Source organism: Marmota marmota, unplaced genomic scaffold (genome assembly GCF_001458135.2).
Source record: "Marmota marmota marmota unplaced genomic scaffold, marMar, whole genome shotgun sequence".
In the NCBI taxonomy this organism is placed as follows: Eukaryota; Metazoa; Chordata; class Mammalia; order Rodentia; family Sciuridae; genus Marmota; species Marmota marmota.
The window spans coordinates 9,099,067-9,119,437 of record NW_025999900.1 but is presented as its reverse complement, the minus strand read 5'-3'; the positions used below and the strand labels follow the sequence as shown (position 1 = coordinate 9,119,437).

At 36.1% G+C, this 20,371-nt stretch overlaps 2 protein-coding genes across 2 annotated transcripts in view; both read left to right on the top strand.

The window, feature by feature from the left end:
- LOC107143488 (synaptojanin 2 binding protein) overlaps positions 1-15,731 on the top strand; it is a 52,842-nt gene extending 37,111 nt beyond the window's left edge. The window contains exons 5-8 of the mRNA XM_048798437.1: positions 1,186-1,585; positions 8,666-8,737; positions 12,018-12,162; positions 15,669-15,731. The gene's annotated coding sequence lies outside the window, so the exon portion shown is untranslated. The remainder of the gene's footprint in view (positions 1-1,185; positions 1,586-8,665; positions 8,738-12,017; positions 12,163-15,668) is intronic.
- Positions 1,432-18,842, top strand: LOC107146633 (cytochrome c oxidase assembly protein COX16 homolog, mitochondrial). Its single transcript, XM_015490745.2, has 4 exons — positions 1,432-1,585; positions 8,666-8,737; positions 15,669-15,731; positions 18,493-18,842. Exons 1-4 carry the CDS (start codon positions 1,517-1,519, stop codon positions 18,607-18,609), a joined length of 321 nt encoding a protein of 106 aa, XP_015346231.1. The 5' UTR covers positions 1,432-1,516; the 3' UTR covers positions 18,610-18,842.
- Positions 18,843-20,371: the final 1,529 nt, after the last annotated feature.

Below are 20,371 nucleotides of genomic sequence, written 5' to 3'. Positions count from 1 at the left end.
TTAACCTTTTATGCTAAGACCTCCCACCTTTCTACTGCTTCAGTCCCCACATTTGCGAATTCTCTTTTCCATAGTCAAGTGGGGTGAGGCAAAGAATTAGCCAACAGTCACTTTATACCTTGTCCTGATCACTTCCACGTCTCCCTCAGCTCAATGCAAATGATGCTTCTCTCCTCAAGTTTCATATTCAAACTGGAATATTATTCCCATTCTCCTGTTTTCACCTTGCTTATATGCTAGTCCAAGTGATAATTACCTAATATGCTAAAAAATGATAATACAGTGTGAAAGTTCTGTGTGATATTAGTAAAAGATTACTGGAGCTCTGAGGAAGGAATGATTTACAATGGAGAATAAGAGAGACTTCAAAAACGTGTTCTGGGAGCTGCATACTGAAGACAGAAATTCATGGACTACTCAAGAAATAGTGTGGCCTTCAGGATGAAATATGGAGTGAACAGTGGCAGGCCACAGTCACATTAAAAAGGGTCTTAAATTTCTTGCTAAGGAAATTGAAGGAACACTAAGTAAAAGCAGAATCTCATCAGATTATGTCTTCAGCAGTGTGAAGAATCTTTAAAATTTGGCCCTAGTCCTATAGACATGGGAGTCACTGGAGGAGCATAAAGGTAGATCTGGCATTTCTCCTCTGGAGAAATTCATTAGGGGGCTGCTTTAGTAGATGGAAAGATGATAACCAGGAAAGTGTCAGTGACTGGGGCAGATAGAAAGATTTCAGGAATAGTATGGGAGACGCTCATTGCTCTATGTCATCTGCACTCATAGCTGAAGCTTTCTCTGATTAATTCTGGCAAATGTCACCGTGGTGACTTTGTTCCCTAGGCTAGCTATCACAGTACTTTAGAGATGTATTCATTTATGTGCTCATTAGATCTCCAATTTCTTTAAGACGGGAATATCTTTTCATCTGTATTCCTATAGCTTTCAAGGGCACGCAAAAAGGTATTGTCGTGGTTGAATCAGTGGAAATTAGGCTTTCATAAATGACTGAATATTGGAGGCTATCCCACAGGTCCAGCATTAGCATTTACATTTCGGTGAAACTTGGTAAAACAGCAATTACATTCAATCTAAACTTTCTAGCGATTTACTTTAAAAACTTAAATTTTATAGGTAGGCATTGACTATAGAATGTTTTTTTTTTTCTTCTTTTCCTTACCTGAGTTTATCGAGTGACTGTGCCAGAGAGTATTCCAAGACATTAGTCAAGACCCAGAATTTGCGAGGTACTGGCCTCCACACCAATTTGATGGGGATCAGGAACCAGATTCAAGTCCCTAAACTCCTTCAACTCACGGAACTAAAGCGGTGACTCCCTAGTTTCCGGGCGGTCGCGGGAGTGTGTTACGATGAATCGATTAGTTCTGCCTGGTAGAACCGGAAACCAGATAGCAAAGGAGAGATGGTGAGGCTGGAACGCCTTCCTTTGCTGAAATTTACGAGACTTCACTGGGTCTGAGCGGAGGGGCGTCTCAGCCAACTGGAGAGTTCAATCATGGTTGCACCAGAAGTGTTGCGTGCCTTGCGCAAAAACAAGACCCTTAGCTACGGAGTCCCGATGTTGGTGAGTGGATCTGTGGGCCCGAACTCTGGAGGGGGGGCGGGGGGGGCGGGTTCCTGGTTGGCTGGCTCCAGCCTGCTGGAGTCTATACGGAAGTCCGACGGCCGAGATTGGAAAGGAGTGGACTAGCGACAGGTTTGAGAGCTTTCAGGCAATGGTTTCCTCGTCTTCTTGCCCCGCTCATAATAGGCTCTCCGGTCCCGCTTTTCTCTGGTAGAGCGGGGTCTGTGCGGCCTCTTTTCCATCGGGAACGCGATTGTTACTGTCCCCATTTCTCAGAAAACTGTATCAACCAACGTTTTACCCAAGCCCGGATGTTGCTAGCTTGTTTCAAGGGTTTTGTTATGAATCATATAAGATCTTGTGAATAAAATGTTCAGTACGGTGTCTGCCACCCGTGACACCCCTCAAATGGTTACTGTGTTAGTTAATATTTCTAAAGCACTGTAGCTTATATGGTTGCTTTGAATTCTGCGCTGAGTTCCCGTAATGTCTCGAGGATGAAATTCAAAGTGACATAAGACCGATCAGAGCTGGAATCCTGACAGCTACTTTTATTTGCTGTTGAATCGTGGATAAGTTATTTCGCTTCAGCAAACCTCGATGTCATAGTACATGAAATCATGTAAGTCAAGCATATGAAGAAAAGCCGCTTTAAAACTACAGAATAGTTTAATACTTTGGTATGGATATTGGCACAAGTGAACTTACCAGCTTCTGCTGTTAAAGCAGGACTAAATTTCATCTTTAGAAAATTTTTTAATATGCTTTCAAAAGTTTAAAGATAACTGTCTTTGTAAAAATAACGTAGTAATTACATTGCTGTAGGTTATAGGGCATGTATATAAAAATGTCCTCTGCCATTTGAAAACACTGAGATTGTGGTCACTGACTTTGAGTCACCAGCATGTTCCTTTGGAGGCCAGTTTGAGTTTCTTACTTTTCAAAATTATCAAAGAAAGCCAAGGTCATAAAACCACTGCATATTGAAGTACTGTCTAGGGTTTTTCTCCTTTGTTTTTAGTTCATGAACTGGAAAGTACTTCAGTAGCTTTCTTCCTGAGTATATAACTGTAGATTGCTTTGTATGTTTGTATTGGCCCTAAACATGTAAATAATTTTGTAGAGAAAAATGCTGTATTTAGGGTTTTTGTTTTGTTTTGTTTTGGTACCGGGGAATTGAACTCAGGGGCACTCTGTCACTGAACCACATCCCCAGCCCTCTTTTGTATTTTATTTAGAGACAGGGTCTCATTGAGTTGCTTAGTGCTTCGCCATTGCTGAGGCTGGCTTTGAACTCTTGATTCTCCAATCTCAGCCTCCTGAGCTGCTGGGATTACAGGCATATGCCACCACATCAGCAGTATTCTTCCTTTTTTTTTTCTGTGAGCATTTTTAAATTTTATTTATTCTAATTAGTTATATATGACAGCAGAATGCAAGACAATTCATATTACACAAATAGAGCACAATTTTTCATGTCTTTGGTTGAACGCTATTCGTGTTTTCATTCATGTACTTAGGGTAATGATGTCTGTCTCATTCCACCATTTTTCCTACCACATTCCCCACCTTTCCTCCCCTTTACCCTATCTAAAGTTTGTCTGTTCCTCCCATGCTCCTCCCCATCCCCATTATGAATCAGCATCCTTATATCAGAGAAGTAATTTGGCATTTGGTTTTTGGGGATTGGCTTACTTAGCATTATATTCTCCAACTCCATCCATTTACCTGCAAATGCCATGATTTTATTCTCTTTTAATGCTGAGTAATGGTCCATTGTCTGTATATACCAAAGTTTCCCTATTCATTCATCTACTGAAGGGCATCTAGATTGGTTCCATAATTTAGCTATTATGAATTGTGCTGCTACAAACATTGATATGGCTGTGTCCCTGTAATATGCTGTTTTTAAATCCTTTGAGTATAAACGGAGGAGTGGGATAGCTGGGTCAAATGGTGCATCCATTCCCAATTTTCCAAGGAATCTCCATACTGCTTTTCATATTGGCTGCACCAATTTGCAGTCCCACCAGCAATGTATGAGTGTGTCTTTTCCCCACATCTTCGCCAACGCTTATTGTTGTTTGTCTTCTTAATAGCTGCCATTCTGACTGGAATGAGATGAAATGTTAGAGTAGTTTTGATTTGCGTTTCTCTTATTGCTAGAGATGTTGAACATTTTTTCATATGTTTATTGATTGATTTTATATATATTGGTGAAGGTGTTCCTGCACCCACTGTCTTGACAGGGTTTCAGCATGGGGGGATGCTGTGGCAGGGCCACACCATCTGGAAACTGGAACCATGGGGAATGTTAAGTGTTTTGTTTATGATACTCATGATATGGATAATAGGGCATATGTCAATCAATAATAAACTTATGTGTTGCCTGAGATTGCAGGAAAATTCCCAGAAAGAGACTAAGGATACAAAATTAAGACATGCCACAAGGTGTGTTTCAGTATCTCTCAGGATACAAACAATAGTGTTATTCCTCAAGAAATTCACGGGGAAAAGATTGCAAATTGAGGTTCCTGAGAAAAGCTTAAGAGTTTATACTAAGCCATCCATTCTAAAGCCACAACCTGTGCGACATACATTCCCCCCACCAACAGACCCCTCCTTTGCCTTACACAGGAATTTATGATGAGAATGGGAAACACATAGTTAATATAAATGACAAATGGGTTGAGGTGCAAAGCCTACCCTTTAGTTAAAGATTACAAAGATATAAGAATTGGTGTACTTTGACCAAGGATCCAGGAAACTCTTTAAGAAAGCAATTAAATAGGTCATATGAAAAAAGGAAATTACCTTGGAAATTAAAAATAAAATAATGTAAAATTAACATAGATATATTTTAGAGGCATTTCAGAGTAGTAGGGTTTTTAAGTAATAGACTTTCACTATTTTAAGTGCGTTTTACTGGGATTTTAGTTTAGAAGTAAGAAAACTTACCAATTATCATAAAAGTTAAAGGTTAATGAAATAATTATAGGTATGCTTTAAAGTTAGAAGTTAATAATAGGTCCGGAGACATGTAGTCTAGTTGGGTAGCCTAGCACCTAATGATTGAGGTGAAAATGTAAAAGCTTAATCATGATTGGCTAAGGTTACAGGAAAATATTTTAAACAATGTACATAATATCTTAGGTATCTATCAATGTATGTCAGAAAAGATTGTAACTCTTTAAAATTATATAAGTCAAAGAAGTTTTGGGCTTTGAGGCTATTCATTAACTACCTGAAAAAACACCTGTAAAAAAAGTATAAAAATAAAGGCCCCTTTAGGGGCAGCAGTTTTTTTCTGGAGGCTGCTCGTAACTTACAACCTGTCATCCCATCTCGTCATCTTTTGCCTCCTTCAGGACCCCTGGATCCCCACCGGGGCTGGACAGTATATCATCTTCTGAGAAGTCTCTGTTCAGGTTCTTGGCCCGTTTATTGATTGAGTTATTTGGGTTTTTTGGTGTTAAGGTTTTTGAGGGCTTTATATATCCTAGAGATTAGTGCTCTATCTGATGTGCTTGTGGTAAAGATTTGCTCCCATTCTGTAGGCTCTCTATTCACCTCACTGATTGTTTCTTTTGCTGAAAAGAAGCTTTTTAGTTTGAATCCATCCCATTTATTGATTCTTGGTTTTAATTCTTGCGCTACAGGAGTTTTATTAAATTGGGGCCTAATCCGACATGATGAAGATATGGGCCTACTTTTTCTTCTATTAGGTGCAAGGTCTCTGGTTTAATTCCTAGGTCCTTGATGATCCACTTTGAGTTGAGTTTTGTGCATGCTGAGAGATAGAGGTTTAATTTCATTTAGTTATGTGTATTTTCAGTTTTCCCAGCACCATTTGTTGAAGAGGCTATCTTTTCTCCAGTGTACGTTTTTGGCTAGACAACTCATTTGAGAAGTTTTACTCCAAATAGAAATAAAGAAATAGATGATAGATGGTGGGAAAGTAAGATCGAGAAAAATTTGTTAATAAGAAGGAGAAATAATAGCCTTTTATGATGATTCATGAAGAACTGAGCAAAATTTTGATGATACAGAAGAAGAGAAAAGTAATTAATCAATATTCTTTAGTAGATAAGAGAAGATGGAATCCAGTGCAAAAATGAAGATACTTAGAAGTGTGGATTTTAAGGTAACAGTGGGTGGTGCAGTACAGTTCATATCGCAAGTCCTAGTATTATGATAGACTTTACAACCTCAGGGCACAACCCTCCACAGAACTGTCACTTCAGGTGGAAGCTCTGGGATTTTCAAACTAACTGTTGCTTCTGAACAACTGGTTACAAATTCAGGTGTTCCCTGTACTCCCTCTTGTTCAGTATTGACTATAATGACACAGAACACAGGTGAGCTCTATTCTCACAATTGCTATTTCCTTATAAAGTTTATTAATTAGGACTAGTCAAAAGAAGAGACACATAGGGCAAGATCTAGGAGGGTCCTGAATGTGAAGCTTCTGTCCTTCTTTGTAATCACAGCATGGCACCCATCTAGCACATGGATGTGTTCACCAATCAGGAAGCTCAACCAAGCCTCAGTGTCCAAATTTTTTCTTGAGGTTCATTATCTAGGCAGGAATGATTAGACTTTGTGTTTAGTCTCCACCTCTGTGCTCCCTTTCCTAGAGGTTTAGAGGTCAGGTTGATATCACTCCGCGCAAAGCCATAGCTTTCTAGTCACTCAGTTGATCTTTCCAGCATGACCAGCCTCTCTCTATTCTGAAACTGTCTAGGGGCCCACCTTGCATCACTTCCTTAATGTTTGTGTCCCAGCATTCACCATAACAAAGACAGTCCTATCACTCAGGAAATTCCAAGTTTGAAACAACTTCCAGAAACCTAGGACAAAGACCAAATTCTTTCTTATGCATTATGTGGGTTCTGTGAATGAATAAGTCCAGAAAAGCGATGGTACCCTGAACTAGGATATTAGAACATAATGTAGTAAGAAATTGTCAGATTCAAGAAATATTTTGAAAGTAGATATAACAAAATGCAGAGATGAACTAGATAGGAGATATGAACTAGGAGCTTAAGATGACAACAAAGAAGTTGACTTCAAGAACTGGGTGAAAGTAATTGACATTTACTGGGATCATAAAAGTTGGTTAGGACAGAAAGAAGGTTGGGGCAAAGATCTTTTATGTTTATTTGTATATACTTGTTAGACTTTGAAGAGGAGTTGTCAAATAAGAAAGCAGGTATTCAGTTTGGTATAATAGTTCCCACTGAAAATATACATTTGGAGGTTTGGCCATAGAGGCTATTTAAATCAGTGGAAATGGATAACATCACCTAGGGTCTCAATGTTGGTTGATAATAGGCAGAAGGAGTGAAAACACTTAGCCTTTGGGGGTACTCCAACATTGGGAAGATAAAAGGAAACTGAGAGGAAGTAAGAAAACCAGGGGTATGCATTCTCATATTGAAAGTAAAGGGCAAAGTTACTTATGTGATGAATTTCTTACATATTGACATTGCAGGTATTATCTGCTTAACATATAACAGATATTTTTTCCTGATTTATTGTCTTTTGTATTTATGTTCTTTTTGTTTTATTTGTCAGGGTAGAAGTTTTAAACTTTTATGTGGGCACATGTATTGGACTGAAAAATTCATGGCTTCAATGTCTTGTTGATACTCCCTTCAAAATTGTAAGAGCTTATAATTTATAATGTCCAATACTTTTTATATTAATTCTTTAATCAGTAGTATAAGTATAATAATATAAAAAGTAAGGTAGGAATCAAACTTTTTTCCAAATGGCTAGACTTTTGCAGCTTTAGAATGGAAGATTAAGGCCAATTAGATTTTTAGAGGAGATGGTAAAGCAGCAGTGACAATTGAGGGATTTTTAAAAACTTCACCAAATTCTAAAAAGTGTGGTATATTTCACAGGATTCCTTTATCACTAGATAAGAAAATGAGAGAATGTTTTCCAGTTGGCTTATTTTGCAAAATCATAAAATGGAAAGAATCCTGGACTTAAAGAAATAGGTCAGAGTTTTATTCCTTTGTTTACCATGAGGACTCATGTTAAAAGAAAAATTTCAGGACTAGGGTTGTAGCTCAGTGGTAGAGTGCTTGTCTAGCATGCGTGAGGCACTGGGTTCAATCCTCGGTACTGCATATAAATAAATAAATTAAGGCATAAAAAATACAATACCATTTAAAAAACTTAAAGGAAACAAATTTTACAGTATTTGAGCAAAGAAGGTTCATGAATCAGGCAGCATTTAGAACCAGAAGAGGTTTGGGAATTTCCCTTCTTTGACCTGGGCAGTGAGTATTTATAGACAGAACAAGGAAATGAAGTACAGAAATAGCTTGATTGGTAACAGCTAGGCATTTGCTTTATTTGAACATGGTCTAATCAAATTTCTGTTTACCTACTAAGTTAGAGTGATAGGAATTCTAAGTATAGAAACAGCCTCAGGCCAAATGTAATATAACAATGGGCTAATCATTTAGTTAGCTGGGTTTTTATTTTTATTTCCTCATCTGTTAAATGGGTTTTCCCCCTTAGCAGATGGTCTGTTGTAAGGATCAAGTAATATTTGCTTGTCATGACATAATTTAAACTATAAGACCAAGTACAGGTTATAAGGTACTAATTTTGGTATTTGATAGCAATGTAAATTTTTCCAGGACTGTTACAGTAGCCTCCTTTGTCTGAGGTTTCACTTCTGTAATTTCATAGTCAAATGCTATCTGAAAATATTAAATGGTAAATTCCAGAAATAAATAATTTATGTCTTAAGTAGCTTTTATTATAGTATATTATCATAACTGTTCTATTTTATTATTAGTTATTGTTGCTAATCTTTTATTGTGCCTAATTTATAAATTAAACTTTATTATAGATATATATGTATAGGAATAAACATAGTATTATCTGAGGTTTCAGGCATCTGTGGAATATCTTTGAATTATATCCACTGCATCAGTTCTGAAAGGAGGACTAATCTATAGGATCTGTAGAGTCTGTCTCTGCTGTTGTTCAGACAAGTAATTTGTGCATAAAATCTACTCTTCTATTTTGTTTAACTGTTTCCTTTCTTTGTTTTAGTTGCTGGTTGTTGGAGGTTCTTTTGGTCTTCGTGAATTTTCACAAATCCGATATGATGCTGTGAAGATTAAAGTAAGAATTGTAATTGGAATTTTACTTGTGTCTGTGTATATGTATATTTTGGTTTAGAATTAAATGTTCCGAGTATTTAGCAGTCTAAGTTTGTCTTGTTTTTCAAAGCCAGTATTCAGTCTCTCTGAATACCTCAGCACTTTCTTATTCTTTTTTTCGGTATTGAGGATTTAACCCAGGGGTGCTTTACCACTGAGCTACATCCCCACCCCTTTTTATTTTGTATTTTGAGACAGGGTCTTGCCAAATTGCTTAGAGCCTCACTAAGTTGCTGAGGCTGGCTTATTTATTTAGGTACTGGGGATTGGACCCAGCGGCACTTAACCACTGAGCCACACATCCAGCGTTTTTTTGTATTTTATTTAGAGGTAGGGCCTCACTGAGTTACTTAGGGCCTTGCTAAATTGCTGAGGCTGACTTTGAATTCGAGACCCTCCTGCCTCAGCCTCCTGAGCTGCTGGAATTATAGGTGTGCACTGCCACACCTGGCCTTTATTCTTTAAAATATCATTAATAATCACATGGAAGTGATTGATGTAAAGAATTTAGTAATCTTTCTGTCTATTCACTAGGAAATTTGAGATATCATTAGCTTTCTCCCATACATTGGTTTAGTTGTTTTTAGGATTTAGAAGGGACTAAAGAACATGGATCAAAAATCTTCATTTTATTTCTCCAATTAAAATTAATTATTTAATATTAATATTATTAATTGTATTAATTATATTGATACACATCTTTAGTAATTGATACTGAAAGACAGGAAAAATTATCTTTTATTATAAGTAAAGATACCTGCCTTTTTATAGTGTCTACTTTGTGCTAGGACTGTACTAGCTCCTTCATTTTACTTTCTAAGTAAAATAAAAGGGCTTTCTAAGACTCAGAAAACTTAAGTATCTTGCTTGAGGTCATGTGACTGTATTGGGGTACAGTTAGGATCACCTTCTATTATTACACATATACTGTCAAATCCATGCCAGGTGTTATATAAGAACTCTGGCACAGTCATTGAGAAGTATGTAGTTTTTATTTGTGCCACCTATTTGATATGGGAAGCTTTATACAAGTAATGTATGTTTATCAATTTTCAATTTAGAAATGTCTTTCTTGCAATGGAGTAAAGAGGATGGATGGGGACAGGGAGAGCAATATAGAAGGGAAGAGATTGCTTAAAGAGATTTATTAGGACTCTGTGGTATCAGAGTACATAAACAATAATGGCAATGAAAATAAAGAAAAATGAATGGGTTTCAGAATAAATTATAGCAGTGAATTGATTGTATTTGATACACAGTGTGATGTATGTCATATGAATATAAGAGTAATTCTAAAATGTTTCAAAGTTTTGATTTTGAGGACTGGATAAATTGTGGTGCTAGTTATTCAGCTAAGAAGAGAATGTGGGAGGTTGAGATAAAAGGAGAGGCCTAGAGGGTGGGGGCAAAATAAAGAGAAGAATGTAAGTAAGGTCAAGACAATGAGGTTGATTGAAGTTTAGAAGGTGATGTCAATTGAAGTCAAGAGAATTAAGGTTAAAAGAATGAGGTCAGGCTTTCTGCCCGGGAATGCTGTTGAGAAAGTATCATTAAAGTACTGCCATCTTGTCTAAATCAGAGTTCCCTTAAGAGCCCGGACAGCTGCAGAAGCTATTCTTTGGAGGGCTAAGCTTTGAAACAACTGATGAGAGTCTGAGAAACCACTTTGAGCAATGGAGAACACTCATGAACTGTGTAGTAACGAGAGACCCAAACACAAAGTGCTCCAGGGGCTTTGGTTTGCCACTTATGCCATGGTGGAGGAAGTGGATGCAGCCATGAATGCAAGACCACACAAGGTGGATGGAAGAGTTATGGAACCAGACAGAGTTGTCTCAAGAGAAGATTCTCAAAGACCAGGGGCCCACTGAAAAAGATCTTTGTTGGTGGAATTAAAGAAGACACTTAAGGACATCACCTCAAGATTATTTTGAACAGTATGGGAAAAGTGAAGTTACTGAAATCATGATGGACCGAGACAGTGTAAGGAAGAAATCCTTTGCTTTTGTAACTTTTGATGACCATGGATAAGATTGTCATCAGAAATACCATACTGTGAATGGCTACAACTGTGAAGTGAGGAAAGCCAGTGGCTAATGCTTCATCTAGCCAAAGAGGTCAAAGTAGTTCTGGAAAATTTGGTGGTGGTCATGTCATGGAGGTGATTTTGGTGGAAATGACAATTTTGGTAGTGGAGGAAACTTGAGTGGCTTTGGTAGTGTCCATGGTGGTGGTAGATATGGTGGCAGTGGGGGGTGGCTACATTAGATTTGGTAATAACAGAAGCAGTTTTAGAGGTGGTGAAGGCTATAATGATTTGGGCAGTTAAAACAGTCATCAAATTTTGGACCCATGAATGGTGGAAACTTTGGAGACAGAAGCTCTGGACCTTATGGTGGTGGAGGCCAATACCTTGCCAAACTGTGAAACCAAGGTGGCTGTGGCGTTTCCAGCAGCAGCAGTAGCTTTGGCTGTGGCAGAAGGTTTTCATACTGCCAGGAAACGAAACTCAGCAGGAGAGGAGAGCTAGAGAAGTGACAGGGAAGCAACAGGTTACAGTCAGCCAAGCGCAGTGGTGGCGGGGCCTAGCTGCTATAAAGAAGACAGTACTCATTAATAATCATGTTTATGGGCAACAAAACTCAAGGACTGTATTTGTGGACTAATTGAATAACAGATTATTTTAGTTTCTGTTGTGTGAAAAGTGTAAAGTATTCCAACAAAGGGTTTAATGTAGACATTTTTTTTTTTTTGGTGCACTTATGCTGTTGATTGCTAAATGTAATAGTCTGATCATGATGCTGAATAAATGCGTCTTTTTTAAAAAAAAAACAGTGAGGTCAGGTCTATATGTAGGAGAAGGATGAGAGCGCAAGGTTGAGGTGAGAAAGATCAGAGGACAAGGCCAACTGAGATTGAGAGGTTGAGGGTGGTTGATATTGTGAAGTCTAATTCAGATGAAAACCAAAGAATTCAGTGTTTGGTTAAGGCTGAGTTCAAATGCCTTAGCAAGGATGAGGTTAGGCTGATGTTGAGAGGATAAATTTGAACCATAATCTTATGCTCTCCTAAGGGATGAGAGCATAAGATTAGTTGAGATTGATGGTAGTTGTAAGGATTGAGAGGTTGAGGTCAATGGGGATTTGGCTAAGAGGGCAAAATTGCTGGATCCAAGGCAGATTGAGACTAGGGTCTAAAGGACAAAGTCAAGTTGATTTTTTTTTTTAAATATGTTGTTCCAGGTATCAAACCCAGGGCCATGTGCATGCTAGGCAAAGTGCTCTACCTCTGAGCTACATCCTCAGCACTAAACAAAATCAGTTGACAAGACCAAAGGAGAATGAGTTCAGTTGAGAAATTGGAAGAAGGAGAAAGAAGACAATAATGGTATGGAGTGACCAGAGATTGTAGTTTTTGCCTGAGACTGTAATAATTTTCATACTGAAAATTTGGCATCCAATGACAAGAAAATTACTGCTTTTCAGTAATGGGTATTGAAAGTTGAGAGAAAAGTAGAAGACCCACAAAAACAGAGCTGAAAGGAGCATCTTTTCTTTTTTAGTGTGATGTATATATGGCAGTTTGTCTGCCATCCATAGGGGCTGTTGTTTTTTCTCCTGAATGCTGATGGTAACAGTCGTGGATCTACGATAATGAATCTTCCATTGTTGGATCATTCCAAGTGATATAAGTGTGCAGTTTAAGTACATTGTTTTCATACCTTGCACTTGTGAATAGTAACAGTCTTTGACTTTGCCTATCTATTGTGCTTTATAACAAGGTAGTGGCTAGTTTAATTTTTAACATTATCAATATTGTGACTATGTTTTCTAAGATTTAGATAATGAAAATGAGAACAATTAAAATACTACTGTGAATGTGATCCAGACATCACTGAAAAAGAAAGCTAAATAAATCTGTTATTTTAATGACAGATGAAAAGGACACATATAATTGGATTTAGGAGTTAAATAACCAAAACAGAGCATACAACACAATGCAAAAAAGAATTGAAATTGGGCATATTGGAGACAGGGATGTGAAAACACATATGAAGACTGAATCTCACATATCCAGGGTGAGACAGGCAAGTAGGCAGGTACATATGAAATCATTCATAAGTTTATTTATCTCCCCCCCAAATAAAATACTCAGTCTAAAATAGCAGATGCTCAATTGACTTGTGCAGACCATGCTAATAAGAACATTCATTTTCTACTGTCATGTATAACTAAAAAGAACAAATAAAATTTTTTTTTAAAAAAAGAGCTTTCATTTTGTTTTCCTTGATTGACCTATGAAACTGGATAAAGTTACTTTTTAATCTTTTTCCCCATTTTTTTGGTACTAGGGATTTAACCCAGGGGTGCTCTCCCACTGACCTACATCCCTAGCCCTTAGTATTTTTTTTATTTTGAGACAAGGTCTCACTAAGTTGTCCAAACTGGCCTTGAACTTGCCATTGCTTGTCTCAGCTTCCCAAGTTGCTGAGATACAGGTGTGCGCCGTAGTAGCTAACTACATTTTTCTTGAATCATTTTCTGATTCAGAGATTAGAACTAAAATATCCTTGGGTGAACAAAAGAGGAAATTTTAACACCAGATCTGTTGATCCCCTACTGTATAGAGCTGATTCTGTAAAATCTGACCAAGCATTATGCTTTCTGTTTTGTACCAAGTGATGGTCTGAGTGATAGCAACACAAAGTGTTTACCATAATTCTTAAGTACTCTGATTTGGAAAAAAAAATGGAATTTCAAATTGTCTTCTGATTTCTTTGAAAAATTAAATGAAATCATGTAAAAAAAATTGTCAGTGTCTTATAAAATGTTACTTTTGCCCAGTTTTGTCTCTACTTCTTTTATGGGACTTCACCGAGATGCATATTAGACTACTTAAGTATATCTAACATTCTTCTATTTGGCTTCTTCCCCTCCCCATTTTTTTTTTTTTTTTTTGTATTTTGATTTGTATATGTTCTGTTGTTTCATCTTCTAATCACTAAACCTGTCTTTTGCTTGTTCAATCTCTTATTAAAGCCATCCCTTGACTGTGGTTTCTTACTATATTTTCTTACTTCTGAACTGTACATTTAATTTTTATTAAAATTAATAAATTAAATTAAAATAAATTAAAGTATTCCATTACTTTGGAGAAATTTTCAGTGGTACCATATTTTTATCCACTTTCTCTGTTAATGTCTTAACATATATGAATTATAGTTACTTTAAAGTCCTTTTTTCCAACATATGGATCAAGATTAGATGTATAGCCAGAAATATGAAAAATTGTGTTCTATATGTGTAATATGAATTACAATGCATTCTGATGTCATATATAACAAATTAGAATTAAAAATATTAGTTAATTTTAAAAAGATTAGATGTACTTTTATTGTCTATTATTTTTTGTTTTTTGACAGTATGACTGTCTTTGAACATGCCTTTTGATTTTTAAATTTAATTTTTAAATTAAACATTAAATATTGGTCATTGGTTATAAACAGCTGTAGAGATAGTGTTGTTTTCTTTCAGAAAGGTTGCTTTTTTGTTTTGCTAGGCATATAGAGTGGGGCGGCAGTCCCCCTAATATCTGGGAGTGATCCAGGTCATGGCTTGGTTGTAGTTTAAAATTATGACTTAGTCTTTTTCTGTTTTTCCTCACACCTAGGATGCAGCCCTATATGACTTTCAGTTGGGACTTCAGGATATTTAGCTTTACTTTTCAAGGATTTTCCAGCCTATTTGTATAATCTTAACTTATGAGTTTAGAACCTCTTTGAGGGAGATCACTGTTCTGAGTTCTTTTATCTCTATTTTTGTTGTTAGAGGCCTGGATGATGTCTTTAACCCCATCAGCAGCCATCTATCTGGTTTCAAGCCTTAGCTCTTATTCTATAGCTCTACCAGGTTTGGGATGTGTGCCCAAGGACAAAATGGACTTTCAACCTCAATTCTCAGTTCTTATGAAATCCTCCCCACAAGTGGGTCTTTACTTCTTAATCCCCAAGAGACTCAGGTCATATAGTTTTCTGGTTTTGTTGCAAATTACTTTAACATCATTGGACACATTTTTAATCATTTACAAAAAAACTAAAGGCACAGGAAGATGGTTGATCAAAATGTTATATAATCTACTCTTTATGCAACATTCTAGTGGAATCCTGGATATACCTCTAGCTTACTAATTGTTCTTAGGGTCTGTAGAATCATCACTGATCAGCTATACCTTTTAATTTAATTTATTGTTGTTTGTTTATTTTAGCAATCATACTCTTCTAGAAACTTTTCCATATACAAGTAACATAGCATCAGCTCCTGTGTACCATTATGGAATCTCGGTATTTTCATAGCTATCCCTTTCTTTCTGGTCTGCGGAAGGTGTTATTTTTGTTTTCAAGTGCATATATATTTACTAACATTTTTAATATTATTTTTGTGTAATATATTTACTAACATTTTTAATATTATTTTTGTGTAACACAATTTAGGTTGGTGGTTAATTGTGTGACCTCTCAAGGCAAAGGGCCAATATTCACTGCTAAGCACTGCATTTTTGACCAGTTATTCCAATTCCCTGTGTCCTATTTTCCTTACATGTAATTATAGAGATATAGATAATACTTACAGGTTTTATGAGGATTAAATGAGACAGTACATTTCAAAATGTCGTGCACATAACAATGCTCAATAGATATCAGCAATTGTTAGTTGTAGTGGTGATGGTAGTACTGCATTAATATCATTTTGTGACTGGAATGGATGGATGGTTGAGGTTTTGCCATGAGTTTTAAGTTGGCTGTATTATCCCAGTCGTCCCTTCTGTAACTTTTAAAAGTGGAAATAGACTATAACAAATTTAAGTAACTTATTGTTCTTCTTTCTTTTCTCCAGATTGATCCTGAATTGGAAAAAAAACTGAAAATGAATAAAGTGTCTTTAGAGTCAGAGTATGAGGTACACTATGTTAATACTCTATGTTTTGAAACTGTCTGCCTTAAGATAAACTTAAATTACTAATACAGGAAAAAAATATTTATTTTGTATTTGATAAACTACTTGGGACCAGAAGTGTTTCAGATTTTGGAATTTTTCAGATAGACTCCTGGTTGAGCATCTCTAACCTGAAAACTCAAAATATGAATTAGTTTTCTTCTTCCCATCCAGACTCTCCTTCTTCCCTCCCATTCCTCTGTCCCTTTCTTTTTTCTGTGCTGGAAATCAAGCCGACTACCTCACACATGCTGAGATATACCCCAGCCACAAATCTGAAAGTTTTAAGCATCATATCAGTGCCCCAAAAGTTTCTGATTCTGGTTCATTTTAGATTCCATATTTTGGGCTTAGGGATGCTCTTTATGTAACAGTTTGAAAAGAACATAAAGGAGGATTCATATTTCATACTCTACAAACAGATTCCACAGAGGTCACAGATTTTAAAATAAACAAAATATGAAAGGTATTAGGAGGGAAAAAATTGCAGATTTTCTTTTTTGTGTTTTTAGGTCATAAAAATTCAGCCTAACAAAATATTGTACATAAAGTCCTAAGTTAAATAAGAAATTCTAAAAATGTTTTTATCTTATGGCTAAGTAATTTATTTAAATATGGAAAGCATCTACATCAATGTGTAAAAGTTCAGCAACTCAGTTGGTCAGTAGGAACATGGGCAAAGCATGTAAGGAGTTCAGAGGAAAGGAAATACATATTTTTAAACATATGAAGAGATGCTCAACATACATAATAGGTATGTCAGTTAATTAGGGTTATAACAGGGTGTCATTTTTCCACCTAAGTGATCAGCACAATCAAAAAGTTTAATGGCACATATGTCATGGAATATGGTAAGGGAGTGTGTTCTTCGTCTTACTTGGTTAAATTTTTTGTTTTAATTTGTTCATTTTTTACTAGATGACACTTTCCTGTTTGTATATCTGGTCCTATTTGGTTGAGAGGTATATGTGATGAATAATATACTGAAGAAACTTCTTATGTTTTTCATTTTACCAGACAGTTTAATTATTGGCTGATCACTTCGAATTTGATTTGTGCTTTGTAAGGGAGAATCTTGGAAAGACTATTGTTTCCTATGCCCCTGTAACTTGATGTGGGACTCATTCTGCAGTCTCCCCAGAGGCTCTTGTCAGGGTTCGGTTTTAAATTTTTTTGGAGTGAACCTAAATGGATTTTGAAAAATGCTTACTCCTAAAAGATGTCTTACCTGTATGTCAAGGTAGCAGCAAGATAATAAGGAGACATCTCCATTCAGGCAGAGCTCAAAATTCAGTATTCCTAACACTACTTTTTCTTGGCATTTCTTGAGTCTGTTCCACACTCATTACTGTGGCAGTTGGATATTAAATGGTAAGTCTTGAGTGATCTTGTGCAGCGCATGTATACAACCTGTGGTTCATCCACTTCGCATGTTTTGCAGAATTTCTAAGAAACTTTTTCTTCCAAAGATCTTTAAAAACTGGACACTCTTATGTGGATTTGTTCTGCCAACATTGCCTCTTATTTAAGAATGATTTGAAATTGTCTTATGCATATATATATCTTAAGTTAAATGGATACTGGCCATTAGAAAATCTTTTCATATCTTTAGAGCGTATAGACTCCTGACTTTAAAAAAGCAATGTTTTCATTCACTCATTCGCTGTTTTTTGGCCCCAAACTGTAACTCACTACTTGAATATCTACTAGTACTGTGCCAGTAGTGATGCTATGAAGTGCTTGTTTTGGAGTAGATATTCCTTCTAGTCCTTTTAGAGGTCATAAAATTTTTAAAATAAAGACTCCACATAGAACATTTGGTTCTACCTTTTCATTATTACTTTTATAAGAAATTAATTCCCAAAAGGTTTAAATTACTTGCTAAAAGTTATGCAGCTAGTTAGTGAAAGAGTAATGCTTAGAATCCAAATGTCAAGATAGACTTATCCCGTTTTCCCCATCTTTGGATATGTTATTCTGTGTTCTCTTTACCTGTTTTTTTTTTATTTTGCTCACTTATTCCAGAATGATCAAAGTTAGCAGGTATGTAAAAATAACTGTCAGAGTGGTAGTTACTAGAGGAGGGAAGAAATGTTTCTGATCTTCCCTTTTATCCTACCTTCATTTCTATGTTTGAGAGACACTTAATACTAAACAAAGATAGGATACCCCAAACTGTTATTGGAACAGTTTTGATTGCTCAAAAAACTTTTGTTTATGGTAACTATGGGAAAAGTCTTTTCATTCTTAAGCCCAGGCTCAAATAAATCATCTTGATTTCTTTCTTCCTTATACAATATTTTAGGGTCTCTACCTGTGTTCTTCTCTCTCACTTTTTAACCATCACCCATGCTAACCCTTTTAGTCTTTTATGTTAGATCAGCATTCAGATTTACACTTGTTTTTCAGTTTCCTCCCTTTGTGCTCTTAAAAATAAATAAGGTGTGTACACTCTTTCTGTATTAGTAGTTTTATTATGGGGGAGAGATAAGCATTAACATCAATGCCTATCAAAAAAGCTACAAATCCTAAGAAACATGGCAGTTTTTCAGTTATTATGCTTGCTTTTTCAGTTATTATTTTTGCAGTTGATTATTTGCTAGCAATTTAATTAAGTGCCTGTTGATTCTTTCTATTCATTTGTTCATTAATCAGTGATGTCCTAATCAAACCTGCAGGGCTCCTGCACTAATATGTATATATTTTAACTTTTGTGATTCTATAGAAAATAAAGGACTCTACTTTTGAAGACTGGAAGAATATCCGAGGTCCGAGACCTTGGGAAGATCCTGATCTACTCCAAGGACAAAATTCAGAAACCCTTAAGACTAAGACAACATGACTATTCTCTTTGTTTGTTTGTTTGTTTAAATATTATCAACTGGATACACTTCTGATCCAGTGGGAAAAAAGTTCCATACCTGCAGAAACCTGGAAATAAGTAATCTTATGGCAATAATCTTGATTAAAAAGTCAAGTACAGATCTTTATACTTTGCAACTAATCCATTTGCAAATGAAGGTATCAATGGTGAGCACATCTATATACCTTTCAATAAAAATGTGAATATTGTTACCAAACTGTGTCATGTATTTCACTATGCAGCTAGCCACTTGTATTTCTTTTCTATCAGCCACTAAGGCAATATTGTTTTTTTAATTTTTAGTTTTTGGTATTAGGGATTGAACCCAGGGGTTCTGCCATTTTGCTACATCTTCAACCCCCTTTTTTTAAAATTAACTATTATTTATTTTGAGACAGGGTCTCACTAAGTTGCTGAGACTCTCATTGAATTTCTGAGACTGACCTCGAACTTGTGATCCTCCTGCCTCAGCCTCTGAAATTGCCAGGATTACAGTCAAGTGCCACCATGTCTGGCCTAGAGCAATAGTTGCTACTTCGTTCTGATTCCTAATGAGAATGGCTTGGATCCAAATTTTCAAAGTAAAATCAAGCAGTGATTTTGTGTTAAAACCTAGGTAGGAAAGTAATTGTGGTCATGTTCCAATAACAGTTTTAGTTTTATTTATAGTACCTTATATAGTATGCTAATCAGTCTCCAAAGCATCACCTGATGATTGTATTGATACCAGTAAACATGTTAAGAAAATTATGTAATTCTTGGTTGAGCCAAAAATAATGATATTGTTGAGGTAATCCATAAATGACTACAATTTGGCAAATATTGATTTAATGTATGCTTTATGCCTTAACATAATTTGCTTGCAAATTGACCCTAGTTTTTTGTTGTTATTGTTGTTTTGTTTTTTGGTACCAGGGATTGAACCCAGGGCCCTGCACTTAACCACTGAGCCACATCCCTAGCCCTTTTTATTTAGAGACAGGGTCTCACTAAGGTGTTTAGGCAAGGCATCACTAAATTTCTTAGGCTGGCCTTGAACTCAAAATCTTCCTGCCTCAGCCTCCCAAGCCGCTGAGATTTTTTTTTTTTTAATCTTGGGTTTAGTATATTATCCGATCCCTAGGCAAAAGGTTGGGAAGTTGTTTCTTTTTCTTTCTTTCTTTCTTTTTTAACTCATTTTCTCCTTTTTACCCCTATTTTGAACATGTGTGATCCCCTATTTTCTGGTATTTTCATGCTGAGTTCTAAAAGCCTAAAGTCTCAATTAAAATATTCCCACCATAATTGCCAACAAATCATAAGTCCATGCTGCCTTTCCCCTAATCAAAATTTTTATTCTTTTTAGCAGTTAGTTTTAGTAAAAACCAGAGTAAACAGATTACCTGGTAATAATAATCAGTGATAGAGATTATCCTTAAGCCTTAGTTATTTGGAGGAGAAATGGTCAAAAGGTGGTGGTGGGGGGAACCTCCACCAAACCTAACAAAAAAGTAATTCAAAAGTGTGCCACTGACTTAAATGTAAACATACAAAACTTGAGAATGAAACAGGGAAGTCTTCTGGACCTAGTGAATAATTCATGATTAATAGTTCTTACCCACCCCCAAAAAAAAATCATAAAAGGAAAACTTGACAAATTGACCTCATCAAAATTACAAACTTTCCTTTCCTAAAGACTGTTAAAAAGTGGTCATCATTATCCTAGGTACATGTATGACAGCACATAGGTGTGATGCTACAT